Source organism: Oncorhynchus mykiss, chromosome 15, assembly GCF_013265735.2.
Source record: "Oncorhynchus mykiss isolate Arlee chromosome 15, USDA_OmykA_1.1, whole genome shotgun sequence".
Taxonomy (NCBI): domain Eukaryota; kingdom Metazoa; phylum Chordata; class Actinopteri; order Salmoniformes; family Salmonidae; genus Oncorhynchus; species Oncorhynchus mykiss.
In genome coordinates, this window is record NC_048579.1 from 8,431,140 (window position 1) to 8,454,841 (window position 23,702).

The window sequence follows — 23,702 nt, forward strand, 5'->3', positions numbered from 1 at the left end:
GTTTACATCAAATACAGCTTTCTCACCCATCTATTTCTATGTGGGAATTCTAAGTTAAAATACCTTTATTTTTTTCCCTTCAAAATTGCAATGTGAAGCAGTTCACCATCTCACGAAAAAGCCGGGTACATTGGCATTTGTCATTCACGTCACGATTGGTGTAGGCTTCTCTTGTCTACCACAAAAACCTAGTGAGAAAACGCCTTTCACACCCCTCTCTCGCCTACTTCTGTTTCTGATCAACAGATAGTACAGAGGAAACCACTCAACACTCACACCCTTCCTGCCTAGCTGACACTTGTGCAACAGTGAAGCGAAAAATCAGCTTTTCTTGACAATGAATAGTCAGCTACACTAACACGATTAGACATATTCAACCAGCCCTCTCATTTATGATGAACTTTTGGAAGAGAAAAACAGCTTATTTTTTCAGACACACACAAACACAGAAATGTAATTATTTTTAAATTCTGTGGCCTACCCACAGCGTAGTGTTGTGTATTCTCCTATAGTTCTGGAAATAGAATAGGGAATTAGAATCAGGAAGTGATGGAGCTGCCATCGCATGGATGATCTGTTGGAGCGTCCTTCTTGTTTTCATGCTACGAGGCCTCTCCTCTCTCCCTCAACTCTGACTTTACTAGGGGATTGGCAGCCGAAGCCAGATTCACGGTCAGTTTAATTTAAGCAGCATTCATTGGTCAAGAGGTTTAACCTTGCTTCACAAATTAGACCTGGATCCCCTCTTTGAATATTCCATTTAGTAAAAGTATTATTCCTTGTGTTTTAAAAACAGTACAAAGAGACATCCCTCATGCCCCCTCCTCAAGAGTGTGCACGAGTAGCACTGAGGTAGAACACCACTGACATTCTAAGCTTTCATGTGGTTCTAACACACACACACACACACACACACACACCCAGGAAACTGGTTGACAAACTGGTACATTATAATCAAACTATAAATCAGAAACCCGCTTTAAGCTAACCCCGGTCATCTGAGAAAGCCTACAGACTGACACTATCCTGCACTTCATTCAGCCCACAAACACCAACTGTACTTTAAGAGAAAGGCAGACAAAAACAAAGGATTTGACTGTAGAAGAAGGGAGACTGCAGTGTGATAATATAGACATTGGAAAAAGGGTGTCTTTCAGTTTAGGAAGCCTCGACGCCGATACACAGAGCTTTGACAAAGAGCAGTGATACTATCAAGGTGAGGGTTTCTTCTTCAACTGTTACCAGGTTACCTGCAACAAAGATAGCTCAGGTGTTGCGCGTGCCTTTTGAGTAAGGAAGTCAAAATAAAAATACAGGCCTATTAAAAATGTTTCAGTAGGTGGTGGTTCTTATTTTATATAACACATACAAAGCAAATGGTTGCCCTCTTGTGGAAGCATCATGAAACAATCAGACTGGCACCAGATCGTCTTTATTCGAAGCTTCCATGACCTCTTCAATAGTACCACGGATTAAAACCTATAAATAAATATCATGAAATACTAGGACTAATACCACCACAGTTAAAATGGATGCACATAGAGTAATGCAGTCCCCGGACTTCTGCTCTTCCTATACAACGCATCTGAAGAGAGGAGACGTTTCAGTTATACTGCAACGCATGCGCATGACCAGCTAGCTTTGCTACTGAAGCCGTCTTTCCTGGCTTTAATGGTCGGTCAGTTGGCCAAAAAAAAAAAAAAAAAGTGTTCCATACTGCATGTAGTCCTCTGAAAGGGTCAAAGGTCAATCACTCCACGTTCCCCCTCACGGCAGTTATAGTTACAGCTTCACATTTCCACATCGACAATATTCTCACGATGATGACTTGTTCCTCTATCATACGATGAGGGTTTTCTTTACATATTTGCCACAGTTCATATTTTGGTTTGGCCTCATAGGAACAGACATACAACCAACCGTGTGTACGATATTCAGCAGTGTTGTTACTTCATAAAATAACATTAAATTTTTTTAAAAAAAAGTCAAGTCCTCCCATACTGTAAATAAAATGGTCCAGCAGCTAGTGGATATAACATCCATGTTGAGACAGAAAACCCTTTTGAAACAACCTCTAGTCCACACACCCACCTCCCCCGCTTGTCCGTCAATGATCACTAGCGTCCATTTTGATTTTAGGTTCCACCCCCAGTGGTTGTGGAATGTTAGTTGAGAGTCTTCTCGGTGCCAACCAACAGTCATTATCCTTGGCACACCTGACATGGCACCGGCTGCTCTTGTGGCAGTGCTACCCATCCAGAGGCTTGCCCAGGTAGACCATGGTCACCTCAGTGTTGCCATAGACAGCCGAGACGGCCGGGAAGAGGCAGGCTTTCGGAAGCCCTCGGAAGGCCACTCCCAGGAACTCAAAGCCTCTCTCGAAGGCCAGGGTTTTGTTATCCATATCCAGGATTACTCGTATCCTCTCCCCGATCTGTGGACGCACACCATTACACTAGAAAGTAATATGACAGTAAGTAACAGCTACAATACAGAGAACGGCTTCACTTACAAAAGCTAAAATGAATACATGCTTTACTGTTATGAGAACTTCTCATTTAAAAGGTGGCATTCTTCTTGACATGCATCCTACTGCACAGGCCTAACTCATCAAACAAATAAATGTCAATCTAAGAACTAGAGACACTCCATTCAGAGGGTTCATCAGCCTTATTAAACAATGGCTCAGAGCTTTAAAAAAGGACATGTCCATTTATGTATTCAGATGTGTCTATTAGTCTGTCTGCAGCTCACCCCATAGTGACAACGTCCCTGACCCCATAGTGACAACGTCCCTGACCCCATAGTGACAACGTCCCTGACCCCATAGTGACAACGTCCCTGAACCCTGCAGCTAGCTCACCCCATAGTGACAACGTCCCTGAACCCTGCAGCTAGCTCACCCCATAGTGACAACGTCCCTGAACCCTGCAGCTAGCTCACCCCATAGTGACAACGTCCCTGAACCCTGCAGCTAGCTCACCCCATAGTGACAACGTCCCTGAACCCTGCAGCTAGCTCACCCCATAGTGACAACGTCCCTGAACCCTGCAGCTAGCTCACCCCATAGTGACAACGTCCCTGAACCCTGCAGCTAGCTCACCCCATAGTGACAACGTCCCTGAACCCTGCAGCTAGCTCACCCCATAGTGACAACGTCCCTGAACCCTGCAGCTAGCTCACCCCATAGTGACAACGTCCCTGAACCCTGCAGCTAGCTCACCCCATAGTGACAACGTCCCTGAACCCTGCAGCTAGCTCACCCCATAGTGACAACTTCCCTGAACCCTGCAGCTAGCTCACCCCATAGTGACAACGTCCCTGAACCCTGCAGCTAGCTCACCCCATAGTGACAACGTCCCTGAACCCTGCAGCTAGCTCACCCCATAGTGACAACGTCCCTGAACCCTGCAGCTAGCTCACCCCATAGTGACAACGTCCCTGAACCCTGCAGCTAGCTCACCCCATAGTGACAACGTCCCTGAACCCTGCAGCTAGCTCACCCCATAGTGACAACGTCCCTGAACCCTGCAGCTAGCTCACCCCATAGTGACAACGTCCCTGAACCCTGCAGCTAGCTCACCCCATAGTGACAACGTCCCTGAACCCTGCAGCTAGCTCACCCCATAGTGACAACGTCCCTGAACCCTGCAGCTAGCTCACCCCATAGTGACAACGTCCCTGAACCCTGCAGCTAGCTCACCCCATAGTGACAACGTCCCTGACCCCATAGTGACAACGTCCCTGACCCCATAGTGACAACGTCCCTGACCCCATAGTGACAACGTCCCTGACCCCATAGTGACAACGTCCCTGACCCCATAGTGACAACGTCCCTGACCCCATAGTGACAACGTCCCTGACCCCATAGTGACAACGTCCCTGAACCCATAGTGACAACGTCCCTGAACCCATAGTGACAACGTCCCTGAACCCTGCAGCTAGCTCACCCCATAGTGACAACGTCCCTGAACCCTGCAGCTAGCTCACCCCATAGTGACAACGTCCCTGAACCCTGCAGCTAGCTCACCCCATAGTGACAACGTCCCTGAACCCTGCAGCTAGCTCACCCCATAGTGACAACGTCCCTGAACCCTGCAGCTAGCTCACCCCATAGTGACAACGTCCCTGAACCCTGCAGCTAGCTCACCCCATAGTGACAACGTCCCTGAACCCTGCAGCTAGCTCACCCCATAGTGACAACGTCCCTGAACCCTGCAGCTAGCTCACCCCATAGTGACAACGTCCCTGAACCCTGCAGCTAGCTCACCCCATAGTGACAACGTCCCTGAACCCTGCAGCTAGCTCACCCCATAGTGACAACGACCCTGAACCCTGCAGCTAGCTCACCCCATAGTGACAACGTCCCTGAACCCTGCAGCTAGCTCACCCCATAGTGACAACGTCCCTGAACCCTGCAGCTAGCTCACCCCATAGTGACAACGTCCCTGAACCCTGCAGCTAGCTCACCCCATAGTGACAACGTCCCTGAACCCTGCAGCTAGCTCACCCCATAGTGACAACGTCCCTGAACCCTGCAGCTAGCTCACCCCATAGTGACAACGTCCCTGAACCCTGCAGCTAGCTCACCCCATAGTGACAACGTCCCTGAACCCTGCAGCTAGCTCACCCCATAGTGACAACGTCCCTGAACCCTGCAGCTAGCTCACCCCATAGTGACAACGTCCCTGAACCTTGCAGCTAGCTCACCCCATAGTGACAACGTCCCTGAACCCTGCAGCTAGCTCACCCCATAGTGACAACGTCCCTGAACCCTGCCTGCAGCTCACCCCATAGTGACGTCGTCCCTGAACCCTGCAGCTAGCTCACCCCATAGTGACAACGTCCCTGAACCCGCCTGCAGCTAGCTCACCCCATAGTGACAACGTCCCTGAACCCGCCTGCAGCTAGCTCACCCCATAGTGACAACGTCCCTGAACCTGCATGCAGCTCACCCCATAGTGACAACGTCCCTGAACCTGCCTGCAGCTGACCCCAAAGTGACAACGTCCCTGAACCTGCATGCAGCTCACCCCATAGTGACAACGTCCCTGAACCTGCCTGCAGCTCACCCCATAGTGACAACGTCCCTGAACCCTGCAGCTAGCTCACCCCATAGTGACAACGTCCCTGAACCCTGCAGCTCACCCCATAGTGACAACGTCCCTGAACCCTGCAGCTCACCCCATAGTGACAACGTCCCTGAACCCTGCAGCTCACACCATAGTGACAACGTCCCTGAACCCTGCAGCTCACCCCATAGTGACAACGTCCCTGAACCCTGCAGCTCACCCCATAGTGACAACGTCCCTGAACCCTGCAGCTAGCTCACCCCATAGTGACAACGTCCCTGAACCCTGCAGCTAGCTCACCCCAGTGACAACGTCCCTGAACCCTGCAGCTAGCTCACCCCATAGTGACAACGTCCCTGAACCTTGCAGCTAGCTCACCCCATAGTGACAACGTCCCTGAACCTTGCAGCTAGCTCACCCCATAGTGACAACGTCCCTGAACCCTGCAGCTAGCTCACCCCATAGTGACAACGTCCCTGAACCCTGCAGCTAGCTCACCCCATAGTGACAACGTCCCTGAACCCTGCCTGCAGCTCACCCCATAGTGACGTCGTCCCTGAACCCTGCAGCTAGCTCACCCCATAGTGACAACGTCCCTGAACCCGCCTGCAGCTAGCTCACCCCATAGTGACAACGTCCCTGAACCTGCCTGCAGCTCACCCCATAGTGACAACGTCCCTGAACCTGCCTGCAGCTGACCCCAAAGTGACAACGTCCCTGAACCTGCCTGCAGCTCACCCCATAGTGACAACGTCCCTGAACCCTGCAGCTAGCTCACCCCATAGTGACAACGTCCCTGAACCCTGCAGCTAGCTCACCCCATAGTGACAACGTCCCTGAACCCTGCAGCTAGCTCACCCCATAGTGACAACGTCCCTGAACCCTGCAGCTAGCTCACCCCATAGTGACAACGTCCCTGAACCCTGCAGCTAGCTCACCCCATAGTGACAACGTCCCTGAACCCTGCAGCTAGCTCACCCCATAGTGACAACGTCCCTGAACCCTGCAGCTAGCTCACCCCATAGTGACAACGTCCCTGAACCCTGCAGCTAGCTCACCCCATAGTGACAACGTCCCTGAACCCTGCAGCTAGCTCACCCCATAGTGACAACGTCCCTGAACCCTGCAGCTAGCTCACCCCATAGTGACAACGTCCCTGAACCCTGCAGCTAGCTCACCCCATAGTGACAACGTCCCTGAACCCTGCAGCTAGCTCACCCCATAGTGACAACGTCCCTGAACCCGCCTGCAGCTAGCTCACCCCATAGTGACAACGTCCCTGAACCCGCCTGCAGCTAGCTCACCCCATAGTGACAACGTCCCTGAACCTGCATGCAGCTCACCCCATAGTGACAACGTCCCTGAACCCTGCAGCTAGCTCACCCCATAGTGACAACGTCCCTGAACCCTGCAGCTAGCTCACCCCATAGTGACAACGTCCCTGAACCCTGCAGCTAGCTCACCCCATAGTGACAACGTCCCTGAACCCTGCAGCTAGCTCACCCCATAGTGACAACGTCCCTGAACCCTGCAGCTAGCTCACCCCATAGTGACAACGTCCCTGAACCTTGCAGCTAGCTCACCCCATAGTGACAACGTCCCTGAACCCTGCAGCTAGCTCACCCCATAGTGACAACGTCCCTGAACCTGCATGCAGCTCACCCCATAGTGACAACGTCCCTGAACCTGCCTGCAGCTCACCCCATAGTGACAACGTCCCTGAACCCTGCAGCTAGCTCACCCCATAGTGACAACGTCCCTGAACCCTGCAGCTCACCCCATAGTGACAACGTCCCTGAACCCTGCAGCTCACCCCATAGTGACAACGTCCCTGAACCCTGCAGCTCACACCATAGTGACAACGTCCCTGAACCCTGCAGCTCACCCCATAGTGACAACGTCCCTGAACCCTGCAGCTAGCTCACCCCATAGTGACAACGTCCCTGAACCCTGCAGCTAGCTCACCCCATAGTGACAACGTCCCTGAACCCTGCAGCTAGCTCACCCCAGTGACAACGTCCCTGAACCCTGCAGCTAGCTCACCCCATAGTGACAACGTCCCTGAACCTTGCAGCTAGCTCACCCCATAGTGACAACGTCCCTGAACCTTGCAGCTAGCTCACCCCATAGTGACAACGTCCCTGAACCCTGCAGCTAGCTCACCCCATAGTGACAACGTCCCTGAACCCTGCAGCTAGCTCACCCCATAGTGACAACGTCCCTGAACCCTGCCTGCAGCTCACCCCATAGTGACGTCGTCCCTGAACCCTGCAGCTAGCTCACCCCATAGTGACAACGTCCCTGAACCCGCCTGCAGCTAGCTCACCCCATAGTGACAACGTCCCTGAACCTGCCTGCAGCTCACCCCATAGTGACAACGTCCCTGAACCTGCCTGCAGCTCACCCCATAGTGACAACGTCCCTGAACCTGCCTGCAGCTGACCCCAAAGTGACAACGTCCCTGAACCTGCCTGCAGCTCACCCCATAGTGACAACGTCCCTGAACCTGCCTGCAGCTCACCCCATAGTGACAACGTCCCTGAACCTTGCAGCAGCTCACCCCATAGTGACAACGTCCCTGAACCCTGCAGCAGCTCACCCCATAGTGACAACGTCCCTGAACCTGCCTGCAGCTCACCCCATAGTGACAACGTCCCTGAACCCTGCAGCTCACCCCATAGTGACAACGTCCCTGAACCCTGCAGCTCACCCCATAGTGACAACGTCCCTGAACCCTGCAGCTCACACCATAGTGACAACGTCCCTGAACCCTGCAGCTCACCCCATAGTGACAACGTCCCTGAACCCTGCAGCTCACCCCATAGTGACAACGTCCCTGAACCCTGCAGCTCACCCCATAGTGACAACGTCCCTGAACCCTGCACCTCACCCCATAGTGACAACGTCCCTGAACCCTGCAGCTCACACCATAGTGACAATGTCCCTGAACCCTGCAGCTCACCCCATAGTGACAACGTCCCTGAACCCTGCAGCTAGCTCACCCCATAGTGACAACGTCCCTGAACTCTGCAGCTAGCTCACCCCATAGTGACAACGTCCCTGAACCCTGCAGCTAGCTCACCCCATAGTGACAATGTCCCTGAACCCTGCAGCTAGCTCACCCCATAGTGACAACGTCCCTGAACCCTGCAGCTAGCTCACCCCATAGTGACAACGTCCCTGAACCCTGCAGCTAGCTCACCCCATAGTGACAACGTCCCTGAACCCGCCTGCAGCTAGCTCACCCCATAGTGACAACGTCCCTGAACCCTGCAGCTAGCTCACCCCATAGTGACAACGTCCCTGAACCTGCCTGCAGCTCACCCCAAAGTGACAACGTCCCTGAACCTGCATGCAGCTCACCCCATAGTGACAACGTCCCTGAACCTGCCTGCAGCTCACCCCATAGTGACAACGTCCCTGAACCTGCCTGCAGCTGACCCCAAAGTGACAACGTCCCTGAACCTGCCTGCAGCTCACCCCATAGTGACAACGTCCCTGAACCTGCCTGCAGCTCACCCCATAGTGACAATGTCCCTGAACCCTGCAGCAGCTCACCCCATAGTGACAACGTCCCTGAACCCTGCAGCTCACCCCATAGTGACAACGTCCCTGAACCCTGCAGCTCACCCCATAGTGACAACGTCCCTGAACCCTGCAGCTCACCCCATAGTGACAACGTCCCTGAACCCTGCAGCTCACCCCATAGTGACAACGTCCCTGAACCCTGCAGCTCACACCATAGTGACAACGTCCCTGAACCCTGCAGCTCACACCATAGTGACAACGTCCCTGAACCCTGCAGCTCACCCCAGTGACAACGTCCCTGAACCCTGCAGCTCACCCCATAGTGACAACGTCCCTGAACCCTGCAGCTCACACCATAGTGACAACGTCCCTGAACCCTGCAGCTCACCCCATAGTGACAACGTCCCTGAACCCTGCAGCTCACCCCATAGTGACAACGTCCCTGAACCCTGCAGCTCACCCCATAGTGACAACGTCCCTGAACCCTGCAGCTCACCCCATAGTGACAACGTCCCTGAACCCTGCAGCTCACACCATAGTGACAACGTCCCTGAACCCTGCAGCTCACCCCATATTGACAACGTCCCTGAACCCTGCAGCTCACCCCATAGTGACAATGTCCCTGAACCTGCCTGCAGCTCACCCCATAGTGACAACGTCCCTGAACCCTGCAGCTAGCTCACTCCATAGTGACAACGTCCCTGAACCCTGCAGCTAGCTCACCCCATAGTGACAACGTCCCTGAACCCTGCAGCTAGCTCACCCCATAGTGACAACGTCCCTGAACCCTGCAGCTAGCTCACCCCATAGTGACAACGTCCCTGAACCCTGCAGCTAGCTCACCCCATAGTGACAACGTCCCTGAACTTCAGAACTAAACTCGCTGTTTAGATGGCATTTTTTTTGGTGCAAAATATTTGCTATGTTCTACACTGTGCACTAATGAATACGACCCACGGGAAACAGGTTGCTAACCTACCTGGTATTTGGGTGCGTTGTTGCACTGGGGGAAGTTCCCGTTCACCTCCCCATTGTGGAGCAGGTTGTTGTCCACCAGGTTCCAGCCCCAGCTTTGGTCGTCAGTACCCAGGAGGGCCACGTAGCCCTGGCATTGCATGGCAGCACGCTTGGTGGCAATGCCGATCACCGCCACGGTCCCTAGGGGCCCCTCCCACCAGATCTCCCAGGCGTGGCGGCCCTCGGAGAAGCCGATCTTGCCGCGGGCTCCGTCGGTGCTCTGGGCGATGGGGTTGCGGTGAAGGGTGAAACCGTTCTTCTTCACGTAGACGTTGCGTGAACAGTCGTGGGAACTCAGAGCGTGCTGGTAGGACTTGAGCTTCGGGAGAGGAGAAGACAGGTGAGGAGGCAGACAAAGATGGGGTCAGGGTTTTGAAGAGGATCAACACATCCATCCATCCATCCATGTAATTGATCAAATATGGCTGGTGCATCTCAATGAATTGAGAGCAAAATATGAGGGCAGAATCAACATATGTACCAGCAACCAGAGATCATAGCTATATCATTTCACTTACATTATCTCATTCAGGAAATGATTGCATCATGCTCATCTATCTTATTGAATGCAGACGTCAAATAAACAGGGCGTGTGCAGACCGCTAGACACCGGTCTCTGCATGACAGACAGCGTGACTAATAACGTTGATGAGTAGGCGGTCTGATTGAATGGCAAGCTAATATATGTGCTGAAAGTGGGTGCGTGAGTTATTCATTGTGGTATAATCTGGATTGAAATAATACAAATCTGTAACAGCTATAGGCCTTCACCATGATTTTCAAATAGTAAACAAACGTTAGCATACATAGCTACCTTTCCCTTGTGGGTTGGCAGATTGCAGAGAATGTCGGAGCGCAGTGCCTCATCGCTGAGAGAGCGAGCGCACAGACTCCGCCACACCTCGCTGTTCTCGTCGGCTAGACAGTTGTTCCAATGCCAGCACACCAACGAGCACCGCATTAGATCATACAAATCTAGATAAGAGAACACATGCTCAAGAACCCGACTGGGTAGCCTGCCTGCTATTCCCACACCTCCGCCGGCTGCGACGAATGAGTTCCCGGCAGAGCTACAACTGGCAGCGGCTGCGCCGATGCAAGACTGCGCCCCTCCGGCGGCCGCTCCCGACATATTTGTCTAATTGAGGACGCCGACCGATAAATTGTGTTTCACAGCATAAATTTCTAACTAAAATGAATTAAAACGGACCATTTTTAACAATACGAGCCTAAATCACGGCGGTGGTATTGTTCTGCATGTATTTCCATGGACCCAGCCCGGGTTGGTAAAGGGAGAAGCAAAATGCGAAATCCAGTCAAGGTCCCGGAAATGTTTGTACAGCATTGATAAATCATGCATTTCTTAATCAATATAAATTAATATTTATTCAGATTCACAATGTTTAATTCTAAAGAAGGAGACAGAGATAATCTCAAAAATATTTTTGGTTCTGGAAAATTATAATAGGTGCATTTTACTTTGTGTTCCTGTTAGGACCTTTGTCTGTCATAAAGCGCCCCTTACAGCTGATCTACAGTCAGAATGGATTTTTTCCCCCCCAGCCAGCCTAGAGTCCAAACTGAAGATTGAACTATGGTTTCCTGATCCTAGATCTGTGTACAGGTTCAACTTCCATTATGGGGATGGTTGTAAAATGTAATTGACAGATGGAAAATAGATGAATGTAAGAATGCTTATTTTAGATTTGATTGCAGTTATTTTTTTTTAGGAACAACGTATTGTTGAGCAATGCCAACACGATCCAACACCGACAGAAGTTCCAAAATAATCTATTCTATAAATTCCTAATGCATTGCGACACCCCCATAGCTATTATTTATGACAGATGATGCTTATGCATCAGTATCTGTACTCTATTACACAAATGATATAATAGCGTATACCATGTTATACATATGCTGTCCCAGAATCATTGCCCAGAGACGGCAAAGTGAAAGTCACCTTTTAATTGCAGTACGACATCATGTGACATGGGCACAAAGGAGACTCGATGTACTCGGAAGTGACGTCGGTTGCCGGAGGAATGTTTGTGCGCAGTGAGAGCCAAGCAGAAAACAGCAGCGTCAACCAGAGCCAGTGAGAACAAAAATACAAAAAACCAAAAGTTAACATCTGAGCCTGAAGAACAGCAGTCGGAAACTGAGAAATTACAACCGTAAGTAACGTTGACAACTATTCCTAATATTACAATTTGGTATCTATTGTTAAACCATTTGCCAAGATTGACAATATGAAGAGGTGGTTGAAGGGTGAATGGGACAGCCAGTATTTAACTACAAGGAGAGAGATGCGACTGAAGCCCCAACGCAATGCCACCCCGCGGCCCTTGTTGTTGTGGAACTACCGCATCGCCCATTAATAAACGCACATGAGTTAGTTTCCATAATTAAACGCCCCATAGGGATTTGTCAGCACAGAAGCACAGGAATAATGTCAATGTTAACAGATCGGTACCGTAATGTGTTGAATTCTACCTAGGCTGCCCTATGGTTCACTACTGTAGCTGTTCGTTAATCGATACACGTCCATTACTGCGACCAGGGGTCCCATACTCTAAATGTGTCAAGTGAAAAGGGTGCCTCATGATGGCTAATTATGATTTATGAAAAACATAAATCTGTGTATATACTAGCTAGCTGCTCAGGGCTGCCAACTTTTGAAGAGGGTTTGGGGTGACATTTACTATGTGTGTGCCCCCTAGCACAACCCCCCCAGGGGGGGTTACTGTTTTGAAGGTAATTTACTGCAATTCTACGTATTTTGACATGACTTAGTTCTATGACCAGGGTGGAATTTGTTTTAATAAAAATCACAGGTCAGGATGCTTTGAACATTATATGTACACTCAAAATTTGAAGACTTCGTTACTTTTTAGAGGGAGGGGGGGTGAAATTTAAATGTGATATTTCAGTTTTTTAATATTTTTTATCCATTTGCAAACATGTCTAAAAAACTGTTTTTGCTTTGCCATTATGGGCTGTTGTGAGTTATTATACTGTTACATGTAGATTGATGAGGGGCATTTTGTTGTGTGTGTGTGTGTGTGTCCATTTTAGAATAAGGTTGTAACGTAACAAAATGTGTAAACAGTGAAGGGGTCTGAATACTTTCCGAATGCACTGTACTATAGTTAGCTATTGCGGCTAATTTAACTGGTTTGCTAGCTAGCTAGCTAGCTTCTTTACATAGTTTTGTTTGTGAAGCCATAATGATTCAGATCGAGAGTCATGACATAACGTATTGCTTGTGGAGGAAGATGCAATGCTGTGTGACAGCAACCAGTATGACATTTACTATAGCCACGTTTTTGTTTTTAACAGTGGTGTAAAGTACTTCAGTATAATTACTTGAAAGTACTACTTAAGTAGTTTTCTGGGGTATCTGTACTTTGCTTTACTATCTATATGTTTGACTAATTTTACTTCGCTACATTCCTAAAGACAATAATGTACTTTTTACTCCATCCATTTTCCCCCGATACCCAAAAGTACTCAAATCAAATGTTATTCAAATCAAATGTTATTCAAATCAAATGTTATTGTTCACATACACATATATTTAGCAGATGTTATTGTTCACATACACATATATTTAGCAGATGTGATTGTTCACATACACATATATTTAGCAGATGTTATTGTTCACATACACATATATTTAGCAGATGTGATTGTTCACATACACATATATTTAGCAGATGTTATTGCGGGTGTAGTGAAATGCTCGTTACATTTTGAAAGCTTTACAGGACAGGAAAATTGTCTAATTCACACACTTATCAAGAAAATACCCCTTGCCATCCCTATGTTCTAGTGGACTTACTAAACACATGGTTTTCTTTATATAAGGAATTTGAAAAGATTTATACATTTGATACTTAAGTATATTTAAAACCAAATACTTTTACTCAAGTAGTATTTTACTGGGTGACGTTCACTTTTACTTGAGTCATTTTCTATTAAGGTATCTTTACTTTTACTCAAGTATGACAATTGAGTACTTTTTCCCAAAACTGTTTTTTAATGAAGAACATATCAGATTTTGTATCTAACATTAACATAACAATATAATGTTTGCTTCTTGTCTTGGTTGTTGCAGTATCTGAACAGTGTGCATTATGAACCCAGTGTACTGCCCTGCACCAACAGGAGTCCCCTATGCCAATCAAAAGGGACATTTGGTAGGATACCCAGGTAGGCAGAGAGCCCCTTAACCAGTTTGTGAGCCTGTAGTGTTTACACACAGTTGTATAAAAAAAAAATCTCTCTATAAGTGTTGCGTCTTCTCTAAATGTCTGTCTGATGCTTCTGAACTTGTTTGACATATGACCTCCCAGCTGGATTCCCTGTGGGCTATGCAGCCTCCCCTGCCTATGCCCCCAACATGTACCACCCTGGAGCCAACCACCCAGCCTTCCCCACAGGTAAGGTAACAGCCCCCCCCCCCCCCCCCCCACAGAGCTGCATCTAAGCCGACCCTTCTACAGTCAGTGCATACATTTTTAGTATGTGATTTCTTGTGGGAATTGATCCCCCAACCTCAGTAGGGGTGTATTTATTACGCAGATTCCGTTGCAAAATAATTCTTGAACGGAGGCAAATGGAAGGAAACGGGGTCCTACTTGAATTTATCCAATAGAAACTCATGTTCTGCTCTGTTTGCTTCCGTTTGGTTTTTAAACGTTTTCCATAATGAACACACCCCCAGGGGGTTTATTAGTCCAAACCGTTGAAATTGAGTTTCCATTGGACAAAATCAGGTAGGTCCCTCTCTGTTCCATTGGACAAAATCAGGTAGGTCCCTCTCCGTTCCATTGGACAAAATCAGGTAGGTTCCTCTCCGTTCCATTGGACAAGATCAGATAGGTCCCTCTCCGTTCCATTTGCTTCTGTTTGGCTCCTAGTGAGTACACCCCAGCTGAACCGCATCAGTTTGGGCAGGGGGTAGGAACGTGTAGCCGATCATGGGATCGTTGCAACCCAATACATTACTGAAGGCTAAATCCTGACCTGAATTGAATCAGTCTAATTGAATCGTAGTCTTTGTACGTAGTGTAGCAGCCGCTGTGTTTTGACTCTGTACACCTTGGTTTCATCACCTTTAGCTAAACACGGAGAACCAGACAGCTCTCAGGAGAGATGATTGAATTCAGCCAAATGTTTCTGCCTCCCCTTTTGTTTTTCAGCTACACACACATTCTGCCGTTGACTGAAACGTCCCTCTTTTGTGTTGTACAGATTCAGAAAGGAGTCGGACAATAGTCCGTCCCTTTACAAGCCATCGGGACAAAAAGGCCAGGCCTGAAGTGTTAATGGTTTGTTTTTGTTCCTGTTAAAATGTGTAATTCCCCTAGATGATATCTCTGACATGTCTCTTATAGGTTATGCTCCAGGTACTCCTTTTAAAATGTCCTGCTCGCCCGCCACGGGGGCTGTCCCACCTTACTCCTCGGCACCCAACCCTTACCCTGGAGCAGTATACCCTGTGAGAAGCACCTACCCCCAGCAGAACCCCTACGCTCAGGTCAGTCAGTCCGTTAGTTCATCTACAGACTGCTGCAACATATCCAATCAACCTTTACCATCGGAAGTAGTACAACATAACCTATTTATTATACTTTTTTTGCTTATTTGCTGTGCTTGCAGAACCGTACTGAACTCTAAATATAAAAGCAACATGTTAAAGTGTTGGTTTCATGAGCCGAATTGAAAGATCCCAGATATTTCCCAAACTGTGCATCCCTGTTAGTGCCAAGCCATAACAGTTTGAACCTAGCGCAGTACTTGGCTGTGACATCACACAGTTCCATGGTTAGTGCAGGCAATAGAGGAGGGCAGGGTAGCCTAGTGGTTAGAGCGTTGGACTAGTGACCGGAAGGTTGCAAGTTCAAAACCCCCGAGCTGACAAGGTAAAAATCTGTCGTTCTGTCCCTGAACAGGCAGTTAACCCACACCCAAAATAAGATTTTGTTCTTAACTGACTTGCCTAGTTAAATAAAGGTAAAATAAAAATGACCTACTATTGTACACTATTCTCCCTACACTAATCTTCCAACGTTACCGTGTGTTAAACAATTGAATGTGGTAATTTTCCAAATGAATCCAACCACCATTTTCTTTCTTCTCTGTGTAAAGGCTCTCATAAATATATACAGTGCCTTGCGAAAGTATTCGGCCCCCTTGAACTTTGCGACCTTTTGCCACATTTCAGGCTTCAAACATAAAGATTATAAAACTGTATTTTTTTGTGAAGAATCAACAAGTGGGACACAATCATGAAGTGGAACGACATTTATTGGATATTTCAAACTTTTTTAACAAATCAAAAACTGAAAAATTGAAGCCTGAAATGTGGCAAAAGGTCGCAAAGTTCAAGGGGGGCGAATACTTTCGCAAGGCACTGTATAAATATATATATATATATACATTATTTCTTTAAATAATCATTTTTATTAAGACAATACAATACAAATGGCCGCTCCCATTAGTGGGTGCCCTCGACTCCCACCCGCCCGAGACGCCGGAAGGGCCAAGTCCCTGCCCCCAGCCCAAAGGGTTTCATAAATACTTTCCTAACCCTAAATAATCTACAAGATCTGAGAATATTTTAAAAAGTAAATGTATTCAGAGCGAGCAAGGTGGCCACTCCTGCTGAGCGCATTACGCTACGGAATAAGTTGTCTGAATACCAAATACGGAGAAAGCCAGACATTTCCTAGGTCTGAATCGGTTCCATACACATTAGCTTGCTGCATATTGCTGCTGTAGTTGGCTCAATGTGGCGCTGGCGTGAGATCTCTCTCTCTCTGAGGTACTGACGTGAGATCTCTCTCTCTCTGAGGTACTGACGTGAGATCTCTCTCTCTCTGAGGTACTGACGTGAGATCTCTCTCTCTCTGAGGTACTGACGTGAGATCTCTCTCTCTCTGAGGTACTGACGTGAGATCTCTCTCTCTCTGAGGTACTGACGTGAGATCTCTCTCTCTGAGGTACTGACGTGAGATCTCTCTCTCTCAGGTACTGACGTGAGATCTCTCTCTCTCTGAGGTACTGACGTGAGATCTCTCTCTCTCTGAGGTACTGACGTGAGATCTCTCTCTCTGAGGTACTGACGTGAGATCTCTCTCTCTCTGAGGTACTGACGTGAGATCTCTCTCTCTCTGAGGTACTGACGTGAGATCTCTCTCTCTCTGAGGTACTGACGTGAGATCTCTCTCTCTCTGAGGTACTGACGTGAGATCTCTCTCTCTCTGAGGTACTGACGTGAGATCTCTCTCTCTCTGAGGTACTGACGTGAGATCTCTCTCTCTCTGAGGTACTGACGTGAGATCTCTCTCTCTCTCTGAGGTACTGACGTGAGATCTCTCTCTCTCTGAGGTACTGACGTGAGATCTCTCTCTCTCTGAGGTACTGACGTGAGATCTCTCTCTCTCTGAGGTACTGACGTGAGATCTCTCTCTCTCTGAGGTACTGACGTGAGATCTCTCTCTCTCTGAGGTACTGACGTGAGATCTCTCTCTCTCTGAGGTACTGACGTGAGATCTCTCTCTCTCTGAGGTACTGACGTGAGATCTCTCTCTCTCTGAGGTACTGACGTGAGATCTCTCTCTCTCTGAGGTACTGACGTGAGATCTCTCTCTCTCTGAGGTACTGACGTGAGATCTCTCTCTCTCTGAGGTACTGACGTGAGATCTCTCTCTCTGAGGTACTGACGTGAGATCTCTCTCTCTCTCTGAGGTACTGACGTGAGATCTCTCTCTCTCTGAGGTACTGACGTGAGATCTCTCTCTCTGAGGTACTGACGTGAGATCTCTCTCTCTCTGAGGTACTGACGTGAGATCTCTCTCTCTCTGAGGTACTGACGTGAGATCTCTCTCTCTCTCTGAGGTACTGACGTGAGATCTCTCTCTCTCTGAGGTACTGACGTGAGATCTCTCTCTCTCTGAGGTACTGACGTGAGATCTCTCTCTGAGGTACTGACGTGAGATCTCTCTCTCTCTCTCTCTGAGGTACTGACGTGAGATCTCTCTCTCTCTCTCTCTGAGGTACTGACGTGAGATCTCTCTCTCTCTCTCTCTGAGGTACTGACGTGAGATCTCTCTCTCTGAGGTACTGACGTGAGATCTCTCTCTCTCTGAGGTACTGACGTGAGATCTCTCTCTCTCTCTCTCTCTCTCTCTGAGGTACTGACGTGAGATCTCTCTCTCTCTCTCTCTCTGAGGTACTGACGTGAGATCTCTCTCTCTGAGGTACTGACGTGAGATCTCTCTCTCTCTCTGAGGTACTGACGTGAGATCTCTCTCTCTGAGGTACTGACGTGAGATCTCTCTCTCTCTCTCTCTGAGGTACTGACGTGAGATCTCTCTCTCTGAGGTACTGACGTGAGATCTCTCTCTCTCTGAGGTACTGACGTGAGATCTCTCTCTCTCTCTCTCTCTCTCTGAGGTACTGACGTGAGATCTCTCTCTCTCTCTCTCTCTGAGGTACTGACGTGAGATCTCTCTCTCTGAGGTACTGACGTGAGATCTCTCTCTCTCTCTGAGGTACTGACGTGAGATCTCTCTCTCTGAGGTACTGACGTGAGATCTCTCTCTCTGAGGTACTGACGTGAGATCTCTCTCTCTCTCTCTCTCTGAGGTACTGACGTGAGATCTCTCTCTCTGAGGTACTGACGTGAGATCTCTCTCTCTCTCTGAGGTACTGACGTGAGATCTCTCTCTCTGAGGTACTGACGTGAGATCTCTCTCTCTGAGGTACTGACGTGAGATCTCTCTCTCTCTCTCTCTCTGAGGTACTGACGTGAGATCTCTCTCTCTCTCTCTCTCTCTGAGGTACTGACGTGAGATCTCTCTCTCTCTCTCTGAGGTACTGACGTGAGATCTCTCTCTGAGGTACTGACGTGAGATCTCTCTCTGAGGTACTGACGTGAGATCTCTCTCTGAGGTACTGACGTGAGATCTCTCTCTCTCTCTCTCTCTGAGGTACTGACGTGAGATCTCTCTCTCTCTCTCTGAGGTACTGACGTGAGATCTCTCTCTCTGAGGTACTGACGTGAGATCTCTCTCTCTCTCTCTGAGGTATTGACGTGAGATCTCTCTCTCTCTCTCTGAGGTACTGACGTGAGATCTCTCTCTCTCTCTGAGGTACTGACGTGAGATCTCTCTCTGAGGTACTGACGTGAGATCTCTCTCTCTCTGAGGTACTGACGTGAGATCTCTCTCTCTGAGGTACTGACGTGAGATCTCTCTCTCTCTCTCTCTCTGAGGTACTGACGTGAGATCTCTCTCTCTGAGGTACTGACGTGAGATCTCTCTCTCTGAGGTACTGACGTGAGATCTCTCTCTCTCTGAGGTACTGACGTGAGATCTCTCTCTCTCTGAGGTACTGACGTGAGATCTCTCTCTCTCTGACGTGAGATCTCTCTTTTTGAGGTACTGACGTGAGATCTCTCTCTCTCTCTGAGGTACTGACGTGAGATCTCTCTCTCTCTCTCTCTCTCTGAGGTACTGACGTGAGATCTCTCTCTCTCTGAGGTATTGACGTGAGATCTCTCTCTCTGAGGTACTGACGTGAGATCTCTCTCTCTCTCTGAGGTATTGACGTGAGATCTCTCTGAGGTACTGACGTGAGATCTCTCTCTCTCTGAGGTACTGACGTGAGATCTCTCCCTCTCTGAGGTACTGACGTGAGATCTCTCTCTCTCTGAGGTACTGACGTGAGATCTCTCTCTCTCTCTAAGCATCAAGGCACTTACTACACACAGCCGCTGTACGCAGCCCCGCCCCATGTCATACATCACACTACAGTGGTCCAGCCCAATGGGATGCCAGCAGCCATGTATGCCCCGCCCATGCACCACCCGCCTCGCCCCCACAATGGTGTTGCCATGGGGATGGTAGCAGGGACCACTATGGCCATGTCAGCTGGTGAGTTCCATTATTTTCCTCTCTTTATTATACTATCCTGTCTCTACACAGCGTACAAATCTTTGACGAGGATGAAGAAATGGTTTTGCTTTTTGTCTAAATTCCTGACCTTTCCCACCGCCCTCCCTTCTCCAGGAACATTGTTGACACACTCCCCGAATCCCCTCGCCCCCCACCAAGTCGCGATGCCCCCATACCGACACCCAGGCACGCCCACCTACAGCTATGTGCCACCCCAGTGGTGAAGTGATGGCACTGTGAGTAGTGAATACATCCTCTGTGTCACCCATTTCATGCTCTCTCTGGTCAATCTGCCTGGGACAAACACTGACCACATGGACATACAAGAGCATAGAAAATTGCATAATTTCATAGTTATAAAATCACTTTTTTTTTTTTTTTTTTACTTTTCAGGCAGGAAAATACAGGAAGGGTGGTCTACTTGTTACCATTTTAAAGGGTTGTCACAGGAAGGGTGGTCTACTTGTTACCATTTTAAAGCGTTGTCACAGGAAGGGTGGTCTACTTGTTACCATTTTAAAGGGTTGTCACAGGAAGGGTGGTCTACTTGTTACCATTTTAAAGCGTTGTCACAGGAAGGGTGGTCTACTTGTTACCATTTTAAAGAGTTGTCAAACATGTTGGGAAAATTTGGCAATGGTCAATAGATGGACATTTTATGTGTGGGAAAACAAAGAATCGGTATTACTGTGTATTAATCAACTTTTCCTCTGCTTCTCTTCAGGTCAGAAGATGGTAGATATGCATCGACACTCCCGTCCAGTGGTCTACAGCTGGTGGTGATGATTATGACCCCCTTCAGCTGTTCTTCCTTCCTTTTTATAGGCGTGATGCGAATCTGAATCCTAACCATACATCAACAGGTCTGTTCAGAACGGGATGAAGAGAATCTTCCCACTCCTGACTATTCCTGTTTGGATTTTAACGCTATCCCAGAATCCTTCGCTCACTCTGCTGCATATCTTCCGTCAGATGGCTACTGGAAGTCTCCTCCATGCAAACTTGTGTTTTGTGGACTGTCTTTAGAAACGTGTAGTTAACTATTTTAAGTCATTAAAAGAGAGTTTGGATGAGTTTTTATTTTTGGGATCCATATCGAGGTAAATGCGTGTGTGTATGCTAAATAACGCTCGCTCAATCTACCTGAGACATGCAAAATCACCAAAAAGATTGAATCTAAAGGAACTAAGAATAAGAACTGCAATTGTTTTAGCACTGATATCGTGTCTTAATTTGAAACCTTAAATAAGAAAGGGGGGGGGGGGGATTTCATACAAACAAACCTAAAGATGGAATCCTCAGTAGGGAGGGGGGAAACGGTGCCACTGGCTGCCCCCACCACTGTTATGTGCAGTATGTTTTGTGTTCCTCAATTTCTCGTGTCAGAGGGGGAACTACAGCGTTGGTTGTTTTGCAGTGGTGATATCACAAACGGATATGGCTGTTTCACCATTAACGATTCCAGCTTTAGGATTACTACTGAAAGCCGTGTGGGTTTTTATTTGACTTGTTTTTAGTAACGTTGCTGGCAGAGTATTATTTCCCTAGATGACGCTGTGTCGACATTTTGTCTGTTGGGCCATTACTATTATTTATTTTTGTTCAGTTTTGTGCCTCTGTGTCCATTCCAACACTAAATCATTCTCCACACTCTTTGCCCATTGGGAGATGTTGTGGACACAGAGTTCAGACAGATAATTGGACCATTTGTCCTAAGATCCCCTACATCATGACAGCAGAATGATTACGGACCTGTCGTGACATGTGATCTACTACTGGTCGCCAAAGGAAAGTCTTCTATTGACTAACTATTAACTACTTAACTACTTGGACTCAGTCCTGCAGACAATGAGTGATTGTGTATAATTCTATTTTCAGAGGTTGAAAATACTGAAACCGTTGCATGTACAGATGTTTGTATGCTTATATGTATGTATCATACCTGAACATGTCTACTGATTCCTTTGTGTCATTGGTTTGGGCTTAACCACACCAAGAGCCACAAACGTTTTAAAATCAATGCTAACCTGAGACATTTTCAACAGGTTTGAGACTTTTATTAAATTATTCAATGTATTATAATTTTCTAAGCACTACTGGAAGAGAAGAAACATTAAATTCTTATTTGAGACACAGTTTTAAGGAAGCCAGTACTTAACTGAAGTGAGATGTCTCTCCCAAGTTACCTCAAGACTCCACCAGAACTCACCCAATTTTATATCATTGTCTGAGTCACTCGTCTATCTAATCTAAGTCACCTCAGTTACTGAATCTGTTTTGTAATGTGTTTTTGGGTTGTCGAGAAAGACTACAAAATAAATACTATTATGAGAATTTGTCAAAGTTTTTTATTTAACCATTTCATTGAATCATGTCACCTGCACATCTTTGGGGATCCAAGGATGATGTGGTGATTTGCGATAACACCGAGCGATGGGGTGTGAGGTGATACGGGGTTTTACGATAACACCGAGCGATGGGGTCCGAGGTGATGTGGTGATTTACGATAACACTGAGCGATGGGGTGTGAGGTGATACGGGGTTTTACGATAACACCGAGCGATGGGGTCCGAGGTGATACGGGGTTTTACGATAACACAGAGCGATGGGGTGTGAGGTGATACAGTGTTTTACGATAACACTGAGCGATGGGGTGTGAGGTGATACGGGGTTTTACGATAACACTGAGCGATGGGGTGTGAGGTGATACGGGGTTTTACGATAACACCGAGCGATGGGGTCCGAGGTGATGTGGTGATTTACGATAACACTGAGCGATGGGGTGTGAGGTGATACGGGGTTTTACGATAACACCGAGCGATGGGGTGTGAGGTGATACGGGGTTTTACGATAACACCGAGCGATGGGGTCCGAGGTGATACGGGGTTTTACGATAACACAGAGCGATGGGGTGTGAGGTGATACGGTGTTTTACGATAACACTGAGCGATGGGGTGTGAGGTGATACGGGGTTTTACGATAACACTGAGCGATGGGGTGTGAGGTGATACGGGGTTTTACGATAACACCGAGCGATGGGGTGTGAGGTGATACAGTGTTTTACGATAACACTGAGCGATGGGGTGTGAGGTGATACGGGGTTTTACGATAACACAGAGCGATGGGGTGTGAGGTGATACGGTGTTTTACGATAACACTGAGCGATGGGGTGTGAGGTGATACGGTGTTTTACGATAACACTGAGCGATGGGGTGTGAGGTGATACAGGGTTTTACGATAACACCGAGCGATGGGGTCCGAGGTGATACGGGGTTTTACGATAACACAGAGCGATGGGGTGTGAGGTGATACGGTGTTTTACGATAACACTGAGCGATGGGGTGTGAGGTGATACAGGGTTTTACGATAACACTGAGCGATGGGGTGTGAGGTGATACGGGGTTTTACGATAACACCGAGCGATGGGGTGTGAGGTGATACGGTGTTTTACGATAACACTGAGCGATGGGGTGTGAGGTGATACGGGGTTTTACGATAACACAGAGCGATGGGGTGTGAGGTGATACGGTGTTTTACGATAACACTGAGCGATGGGGTGTGAGGTGATACGGTGTTTTACGATAACACTGAGCGATGGGGTGTGAGGTGATACGGGGTTTTACGATAACACCAAGCGATGGGGTGTGAGGTGATACGGTGTTTTACGATAACACTGAGCGATGGGGTGTGAGGTGATACGGTGTTTTACGATAACACCGAGCGATGGGGTGTGAGGTGATACGGTGTTTTACGATAACACTGAGCGATGGGGTGTGAGGTGATACGGTGATTTACGATAACACTGAGCGATGGGGCTCGAGGTGATGTGGTGATTTACGATAACACTGAGCGATGGGGCTCGAGGTGATGTGGTGATTTACGATAACACCGAGCAATGGGGTTCGAGGTGATATGGTGATTTTACGATAACACCGGGCGATGGGGTACGAGGTAACATTTTATATTCATCCGATGTCTGCAATGTTTTTGGATAACGTGATGACATCGTTTCTGCTCGCGGTGCTCCCTGTGTGCAGCACTGACTGTTAGTGCACATTGATGTCGGTCCGTATAAACCAAATGCAACCCGGATAGAGATGGTCCATAAATCTGCGTA

At 48.1% G+C, this 23,702-nt stretch overlaps 2 protein-coding genes across 7 annotated transcripts; one reads left to right on the forward strand and one right to left on the reverse strand.

The window, feature by feature from the left end:
* Positions 1–1,413: 1,413 nt before the first annotated feature.
* LOC110489551 (F-box/SPRY domain-containing protein 1) lies at positions 1,414–10,839 on the reverse strand. Of its 2 annotated transcripts, none has more exons than XM_036945706.1 (3): positions 10,432–10,839; positions 9,580–9,936; positions 1,414–2,434 (listed from the first exon to the last, which is right to left on the reverse strand). In XM_036945706.1, exons 1-3 carry the CDS (start codon positions 10,747–10,749, stop codon positions 2,249–2,251), a joined length of 861 nt encoding a protein of 286 aa, XP_036801601.1. In that variant the 5' UTR covers positions 10,750–10,839; the 3' UTR covers positions 1,414–2,248. The 2 variants fall into 2 exon arrangements, with proteins under 2 accessions (XP_036801601.1, XP_036801600.1); XM_036945705.1 differs by having other exon boundaries at positions 1,414–2,455.
* On the forward strand, positions 10,520–21,919 carry LOC110489552 (myelin-associated neurite-outgrowth inhibitor). Of its 5 annotated transcripts, none has more exons than XR_005036349.1 (8): positions 11,594–11,794; positions 13,738–13,832; positions 13,976–14,062; positions 15,020–15,162; positions 19,378–19,564; positions 19,700–19,821; positions 19,979–20,039; positions 20,311–21,919. XR_005036349.1 is itself a non-coding variant. In XM_036945708.1 (8 exons), exons 2-6 carry the CDS (start codon positions 13,757–13,759, stop codon positions 19,807–19,809), a joined length of 603 nt encoding a protein of 200 aa, XP_036801603.1. In that variant the 5' UTR covers positions 11,594–11,794; positions 13,738–13,756; the 3' UTR covers positions 19,810–19,821; positions 19,979–19,997; positions 20,310–21,919. The 5 variants fall into 5 exon arrangements, 4 of the variants coding, with proteins under 4 accessions (XP_036801606.1, XP_036801603.1, XP_036801605.1 ...); XM_036945708.1 differs by having other exon boundaries at positions 19,979–19,997; positions 20,310–21,919; XM_036945710.1 differs by having other exon boundaries at positions 19,979–19,992; positions 20,310–21,919.
* The last annotated feature ends 1,783 nt before the right edge of the window (positions 21,920–23,702 follow it).

What these genes read in the sequence shown, in the direction of transcription:
- LOC110489552 (XM_036945708.1), top strand. Translation starts at nt 13,757, where the DNA reads ATGAACCCAGTGTACTGCCCTGCACCAACAGGAGTCCCCTATGCCAAT. An exon ending in ACATTTGGTAGGATACCCAG is followed by an intron (nt 13,833 to 13,975) that starts GTAGGCAGAGAG and finishes ATGACCTCCCAG; the next exon opens with CTGGATTCCCTGTGGGCTAT. An exon ending in AGCAGAACCCCTACGCTCAG is followed by an intron (nt 15,163 to 19,377) that starts GTCAGTCAGTCC and finishes TCTCTCTCTAAG; the next exon opens with CATCAAGGCACTTACTACAC.
- LOC110489551 (XM_036945705.1), bottom strand. Translation starts at nt 10,749, where the DNA reads ATGTCGGGAGCGGCCGCCGGAGGGGCGCAGTCTTGCATCGGCGCAGCC. An exon ending in TGCCAACCCACAAGGGAAAG is followed by an intron (nt 9,937 to 10,431) that starts GTAGCTATGTAT and finishes CCTCTCCCGAAG; the next exon opens with CTCAAGTCCTACCAGCACGC. An exon ending in ACAACGCACCCAAATACCAG is followed by an intron (nt 2,456 to 9,579) that starts GTAGGTTAGCAA and finishes ATTACTTTCTAG; the next exon opens with TGTAATGGTGTGCGTCCACA.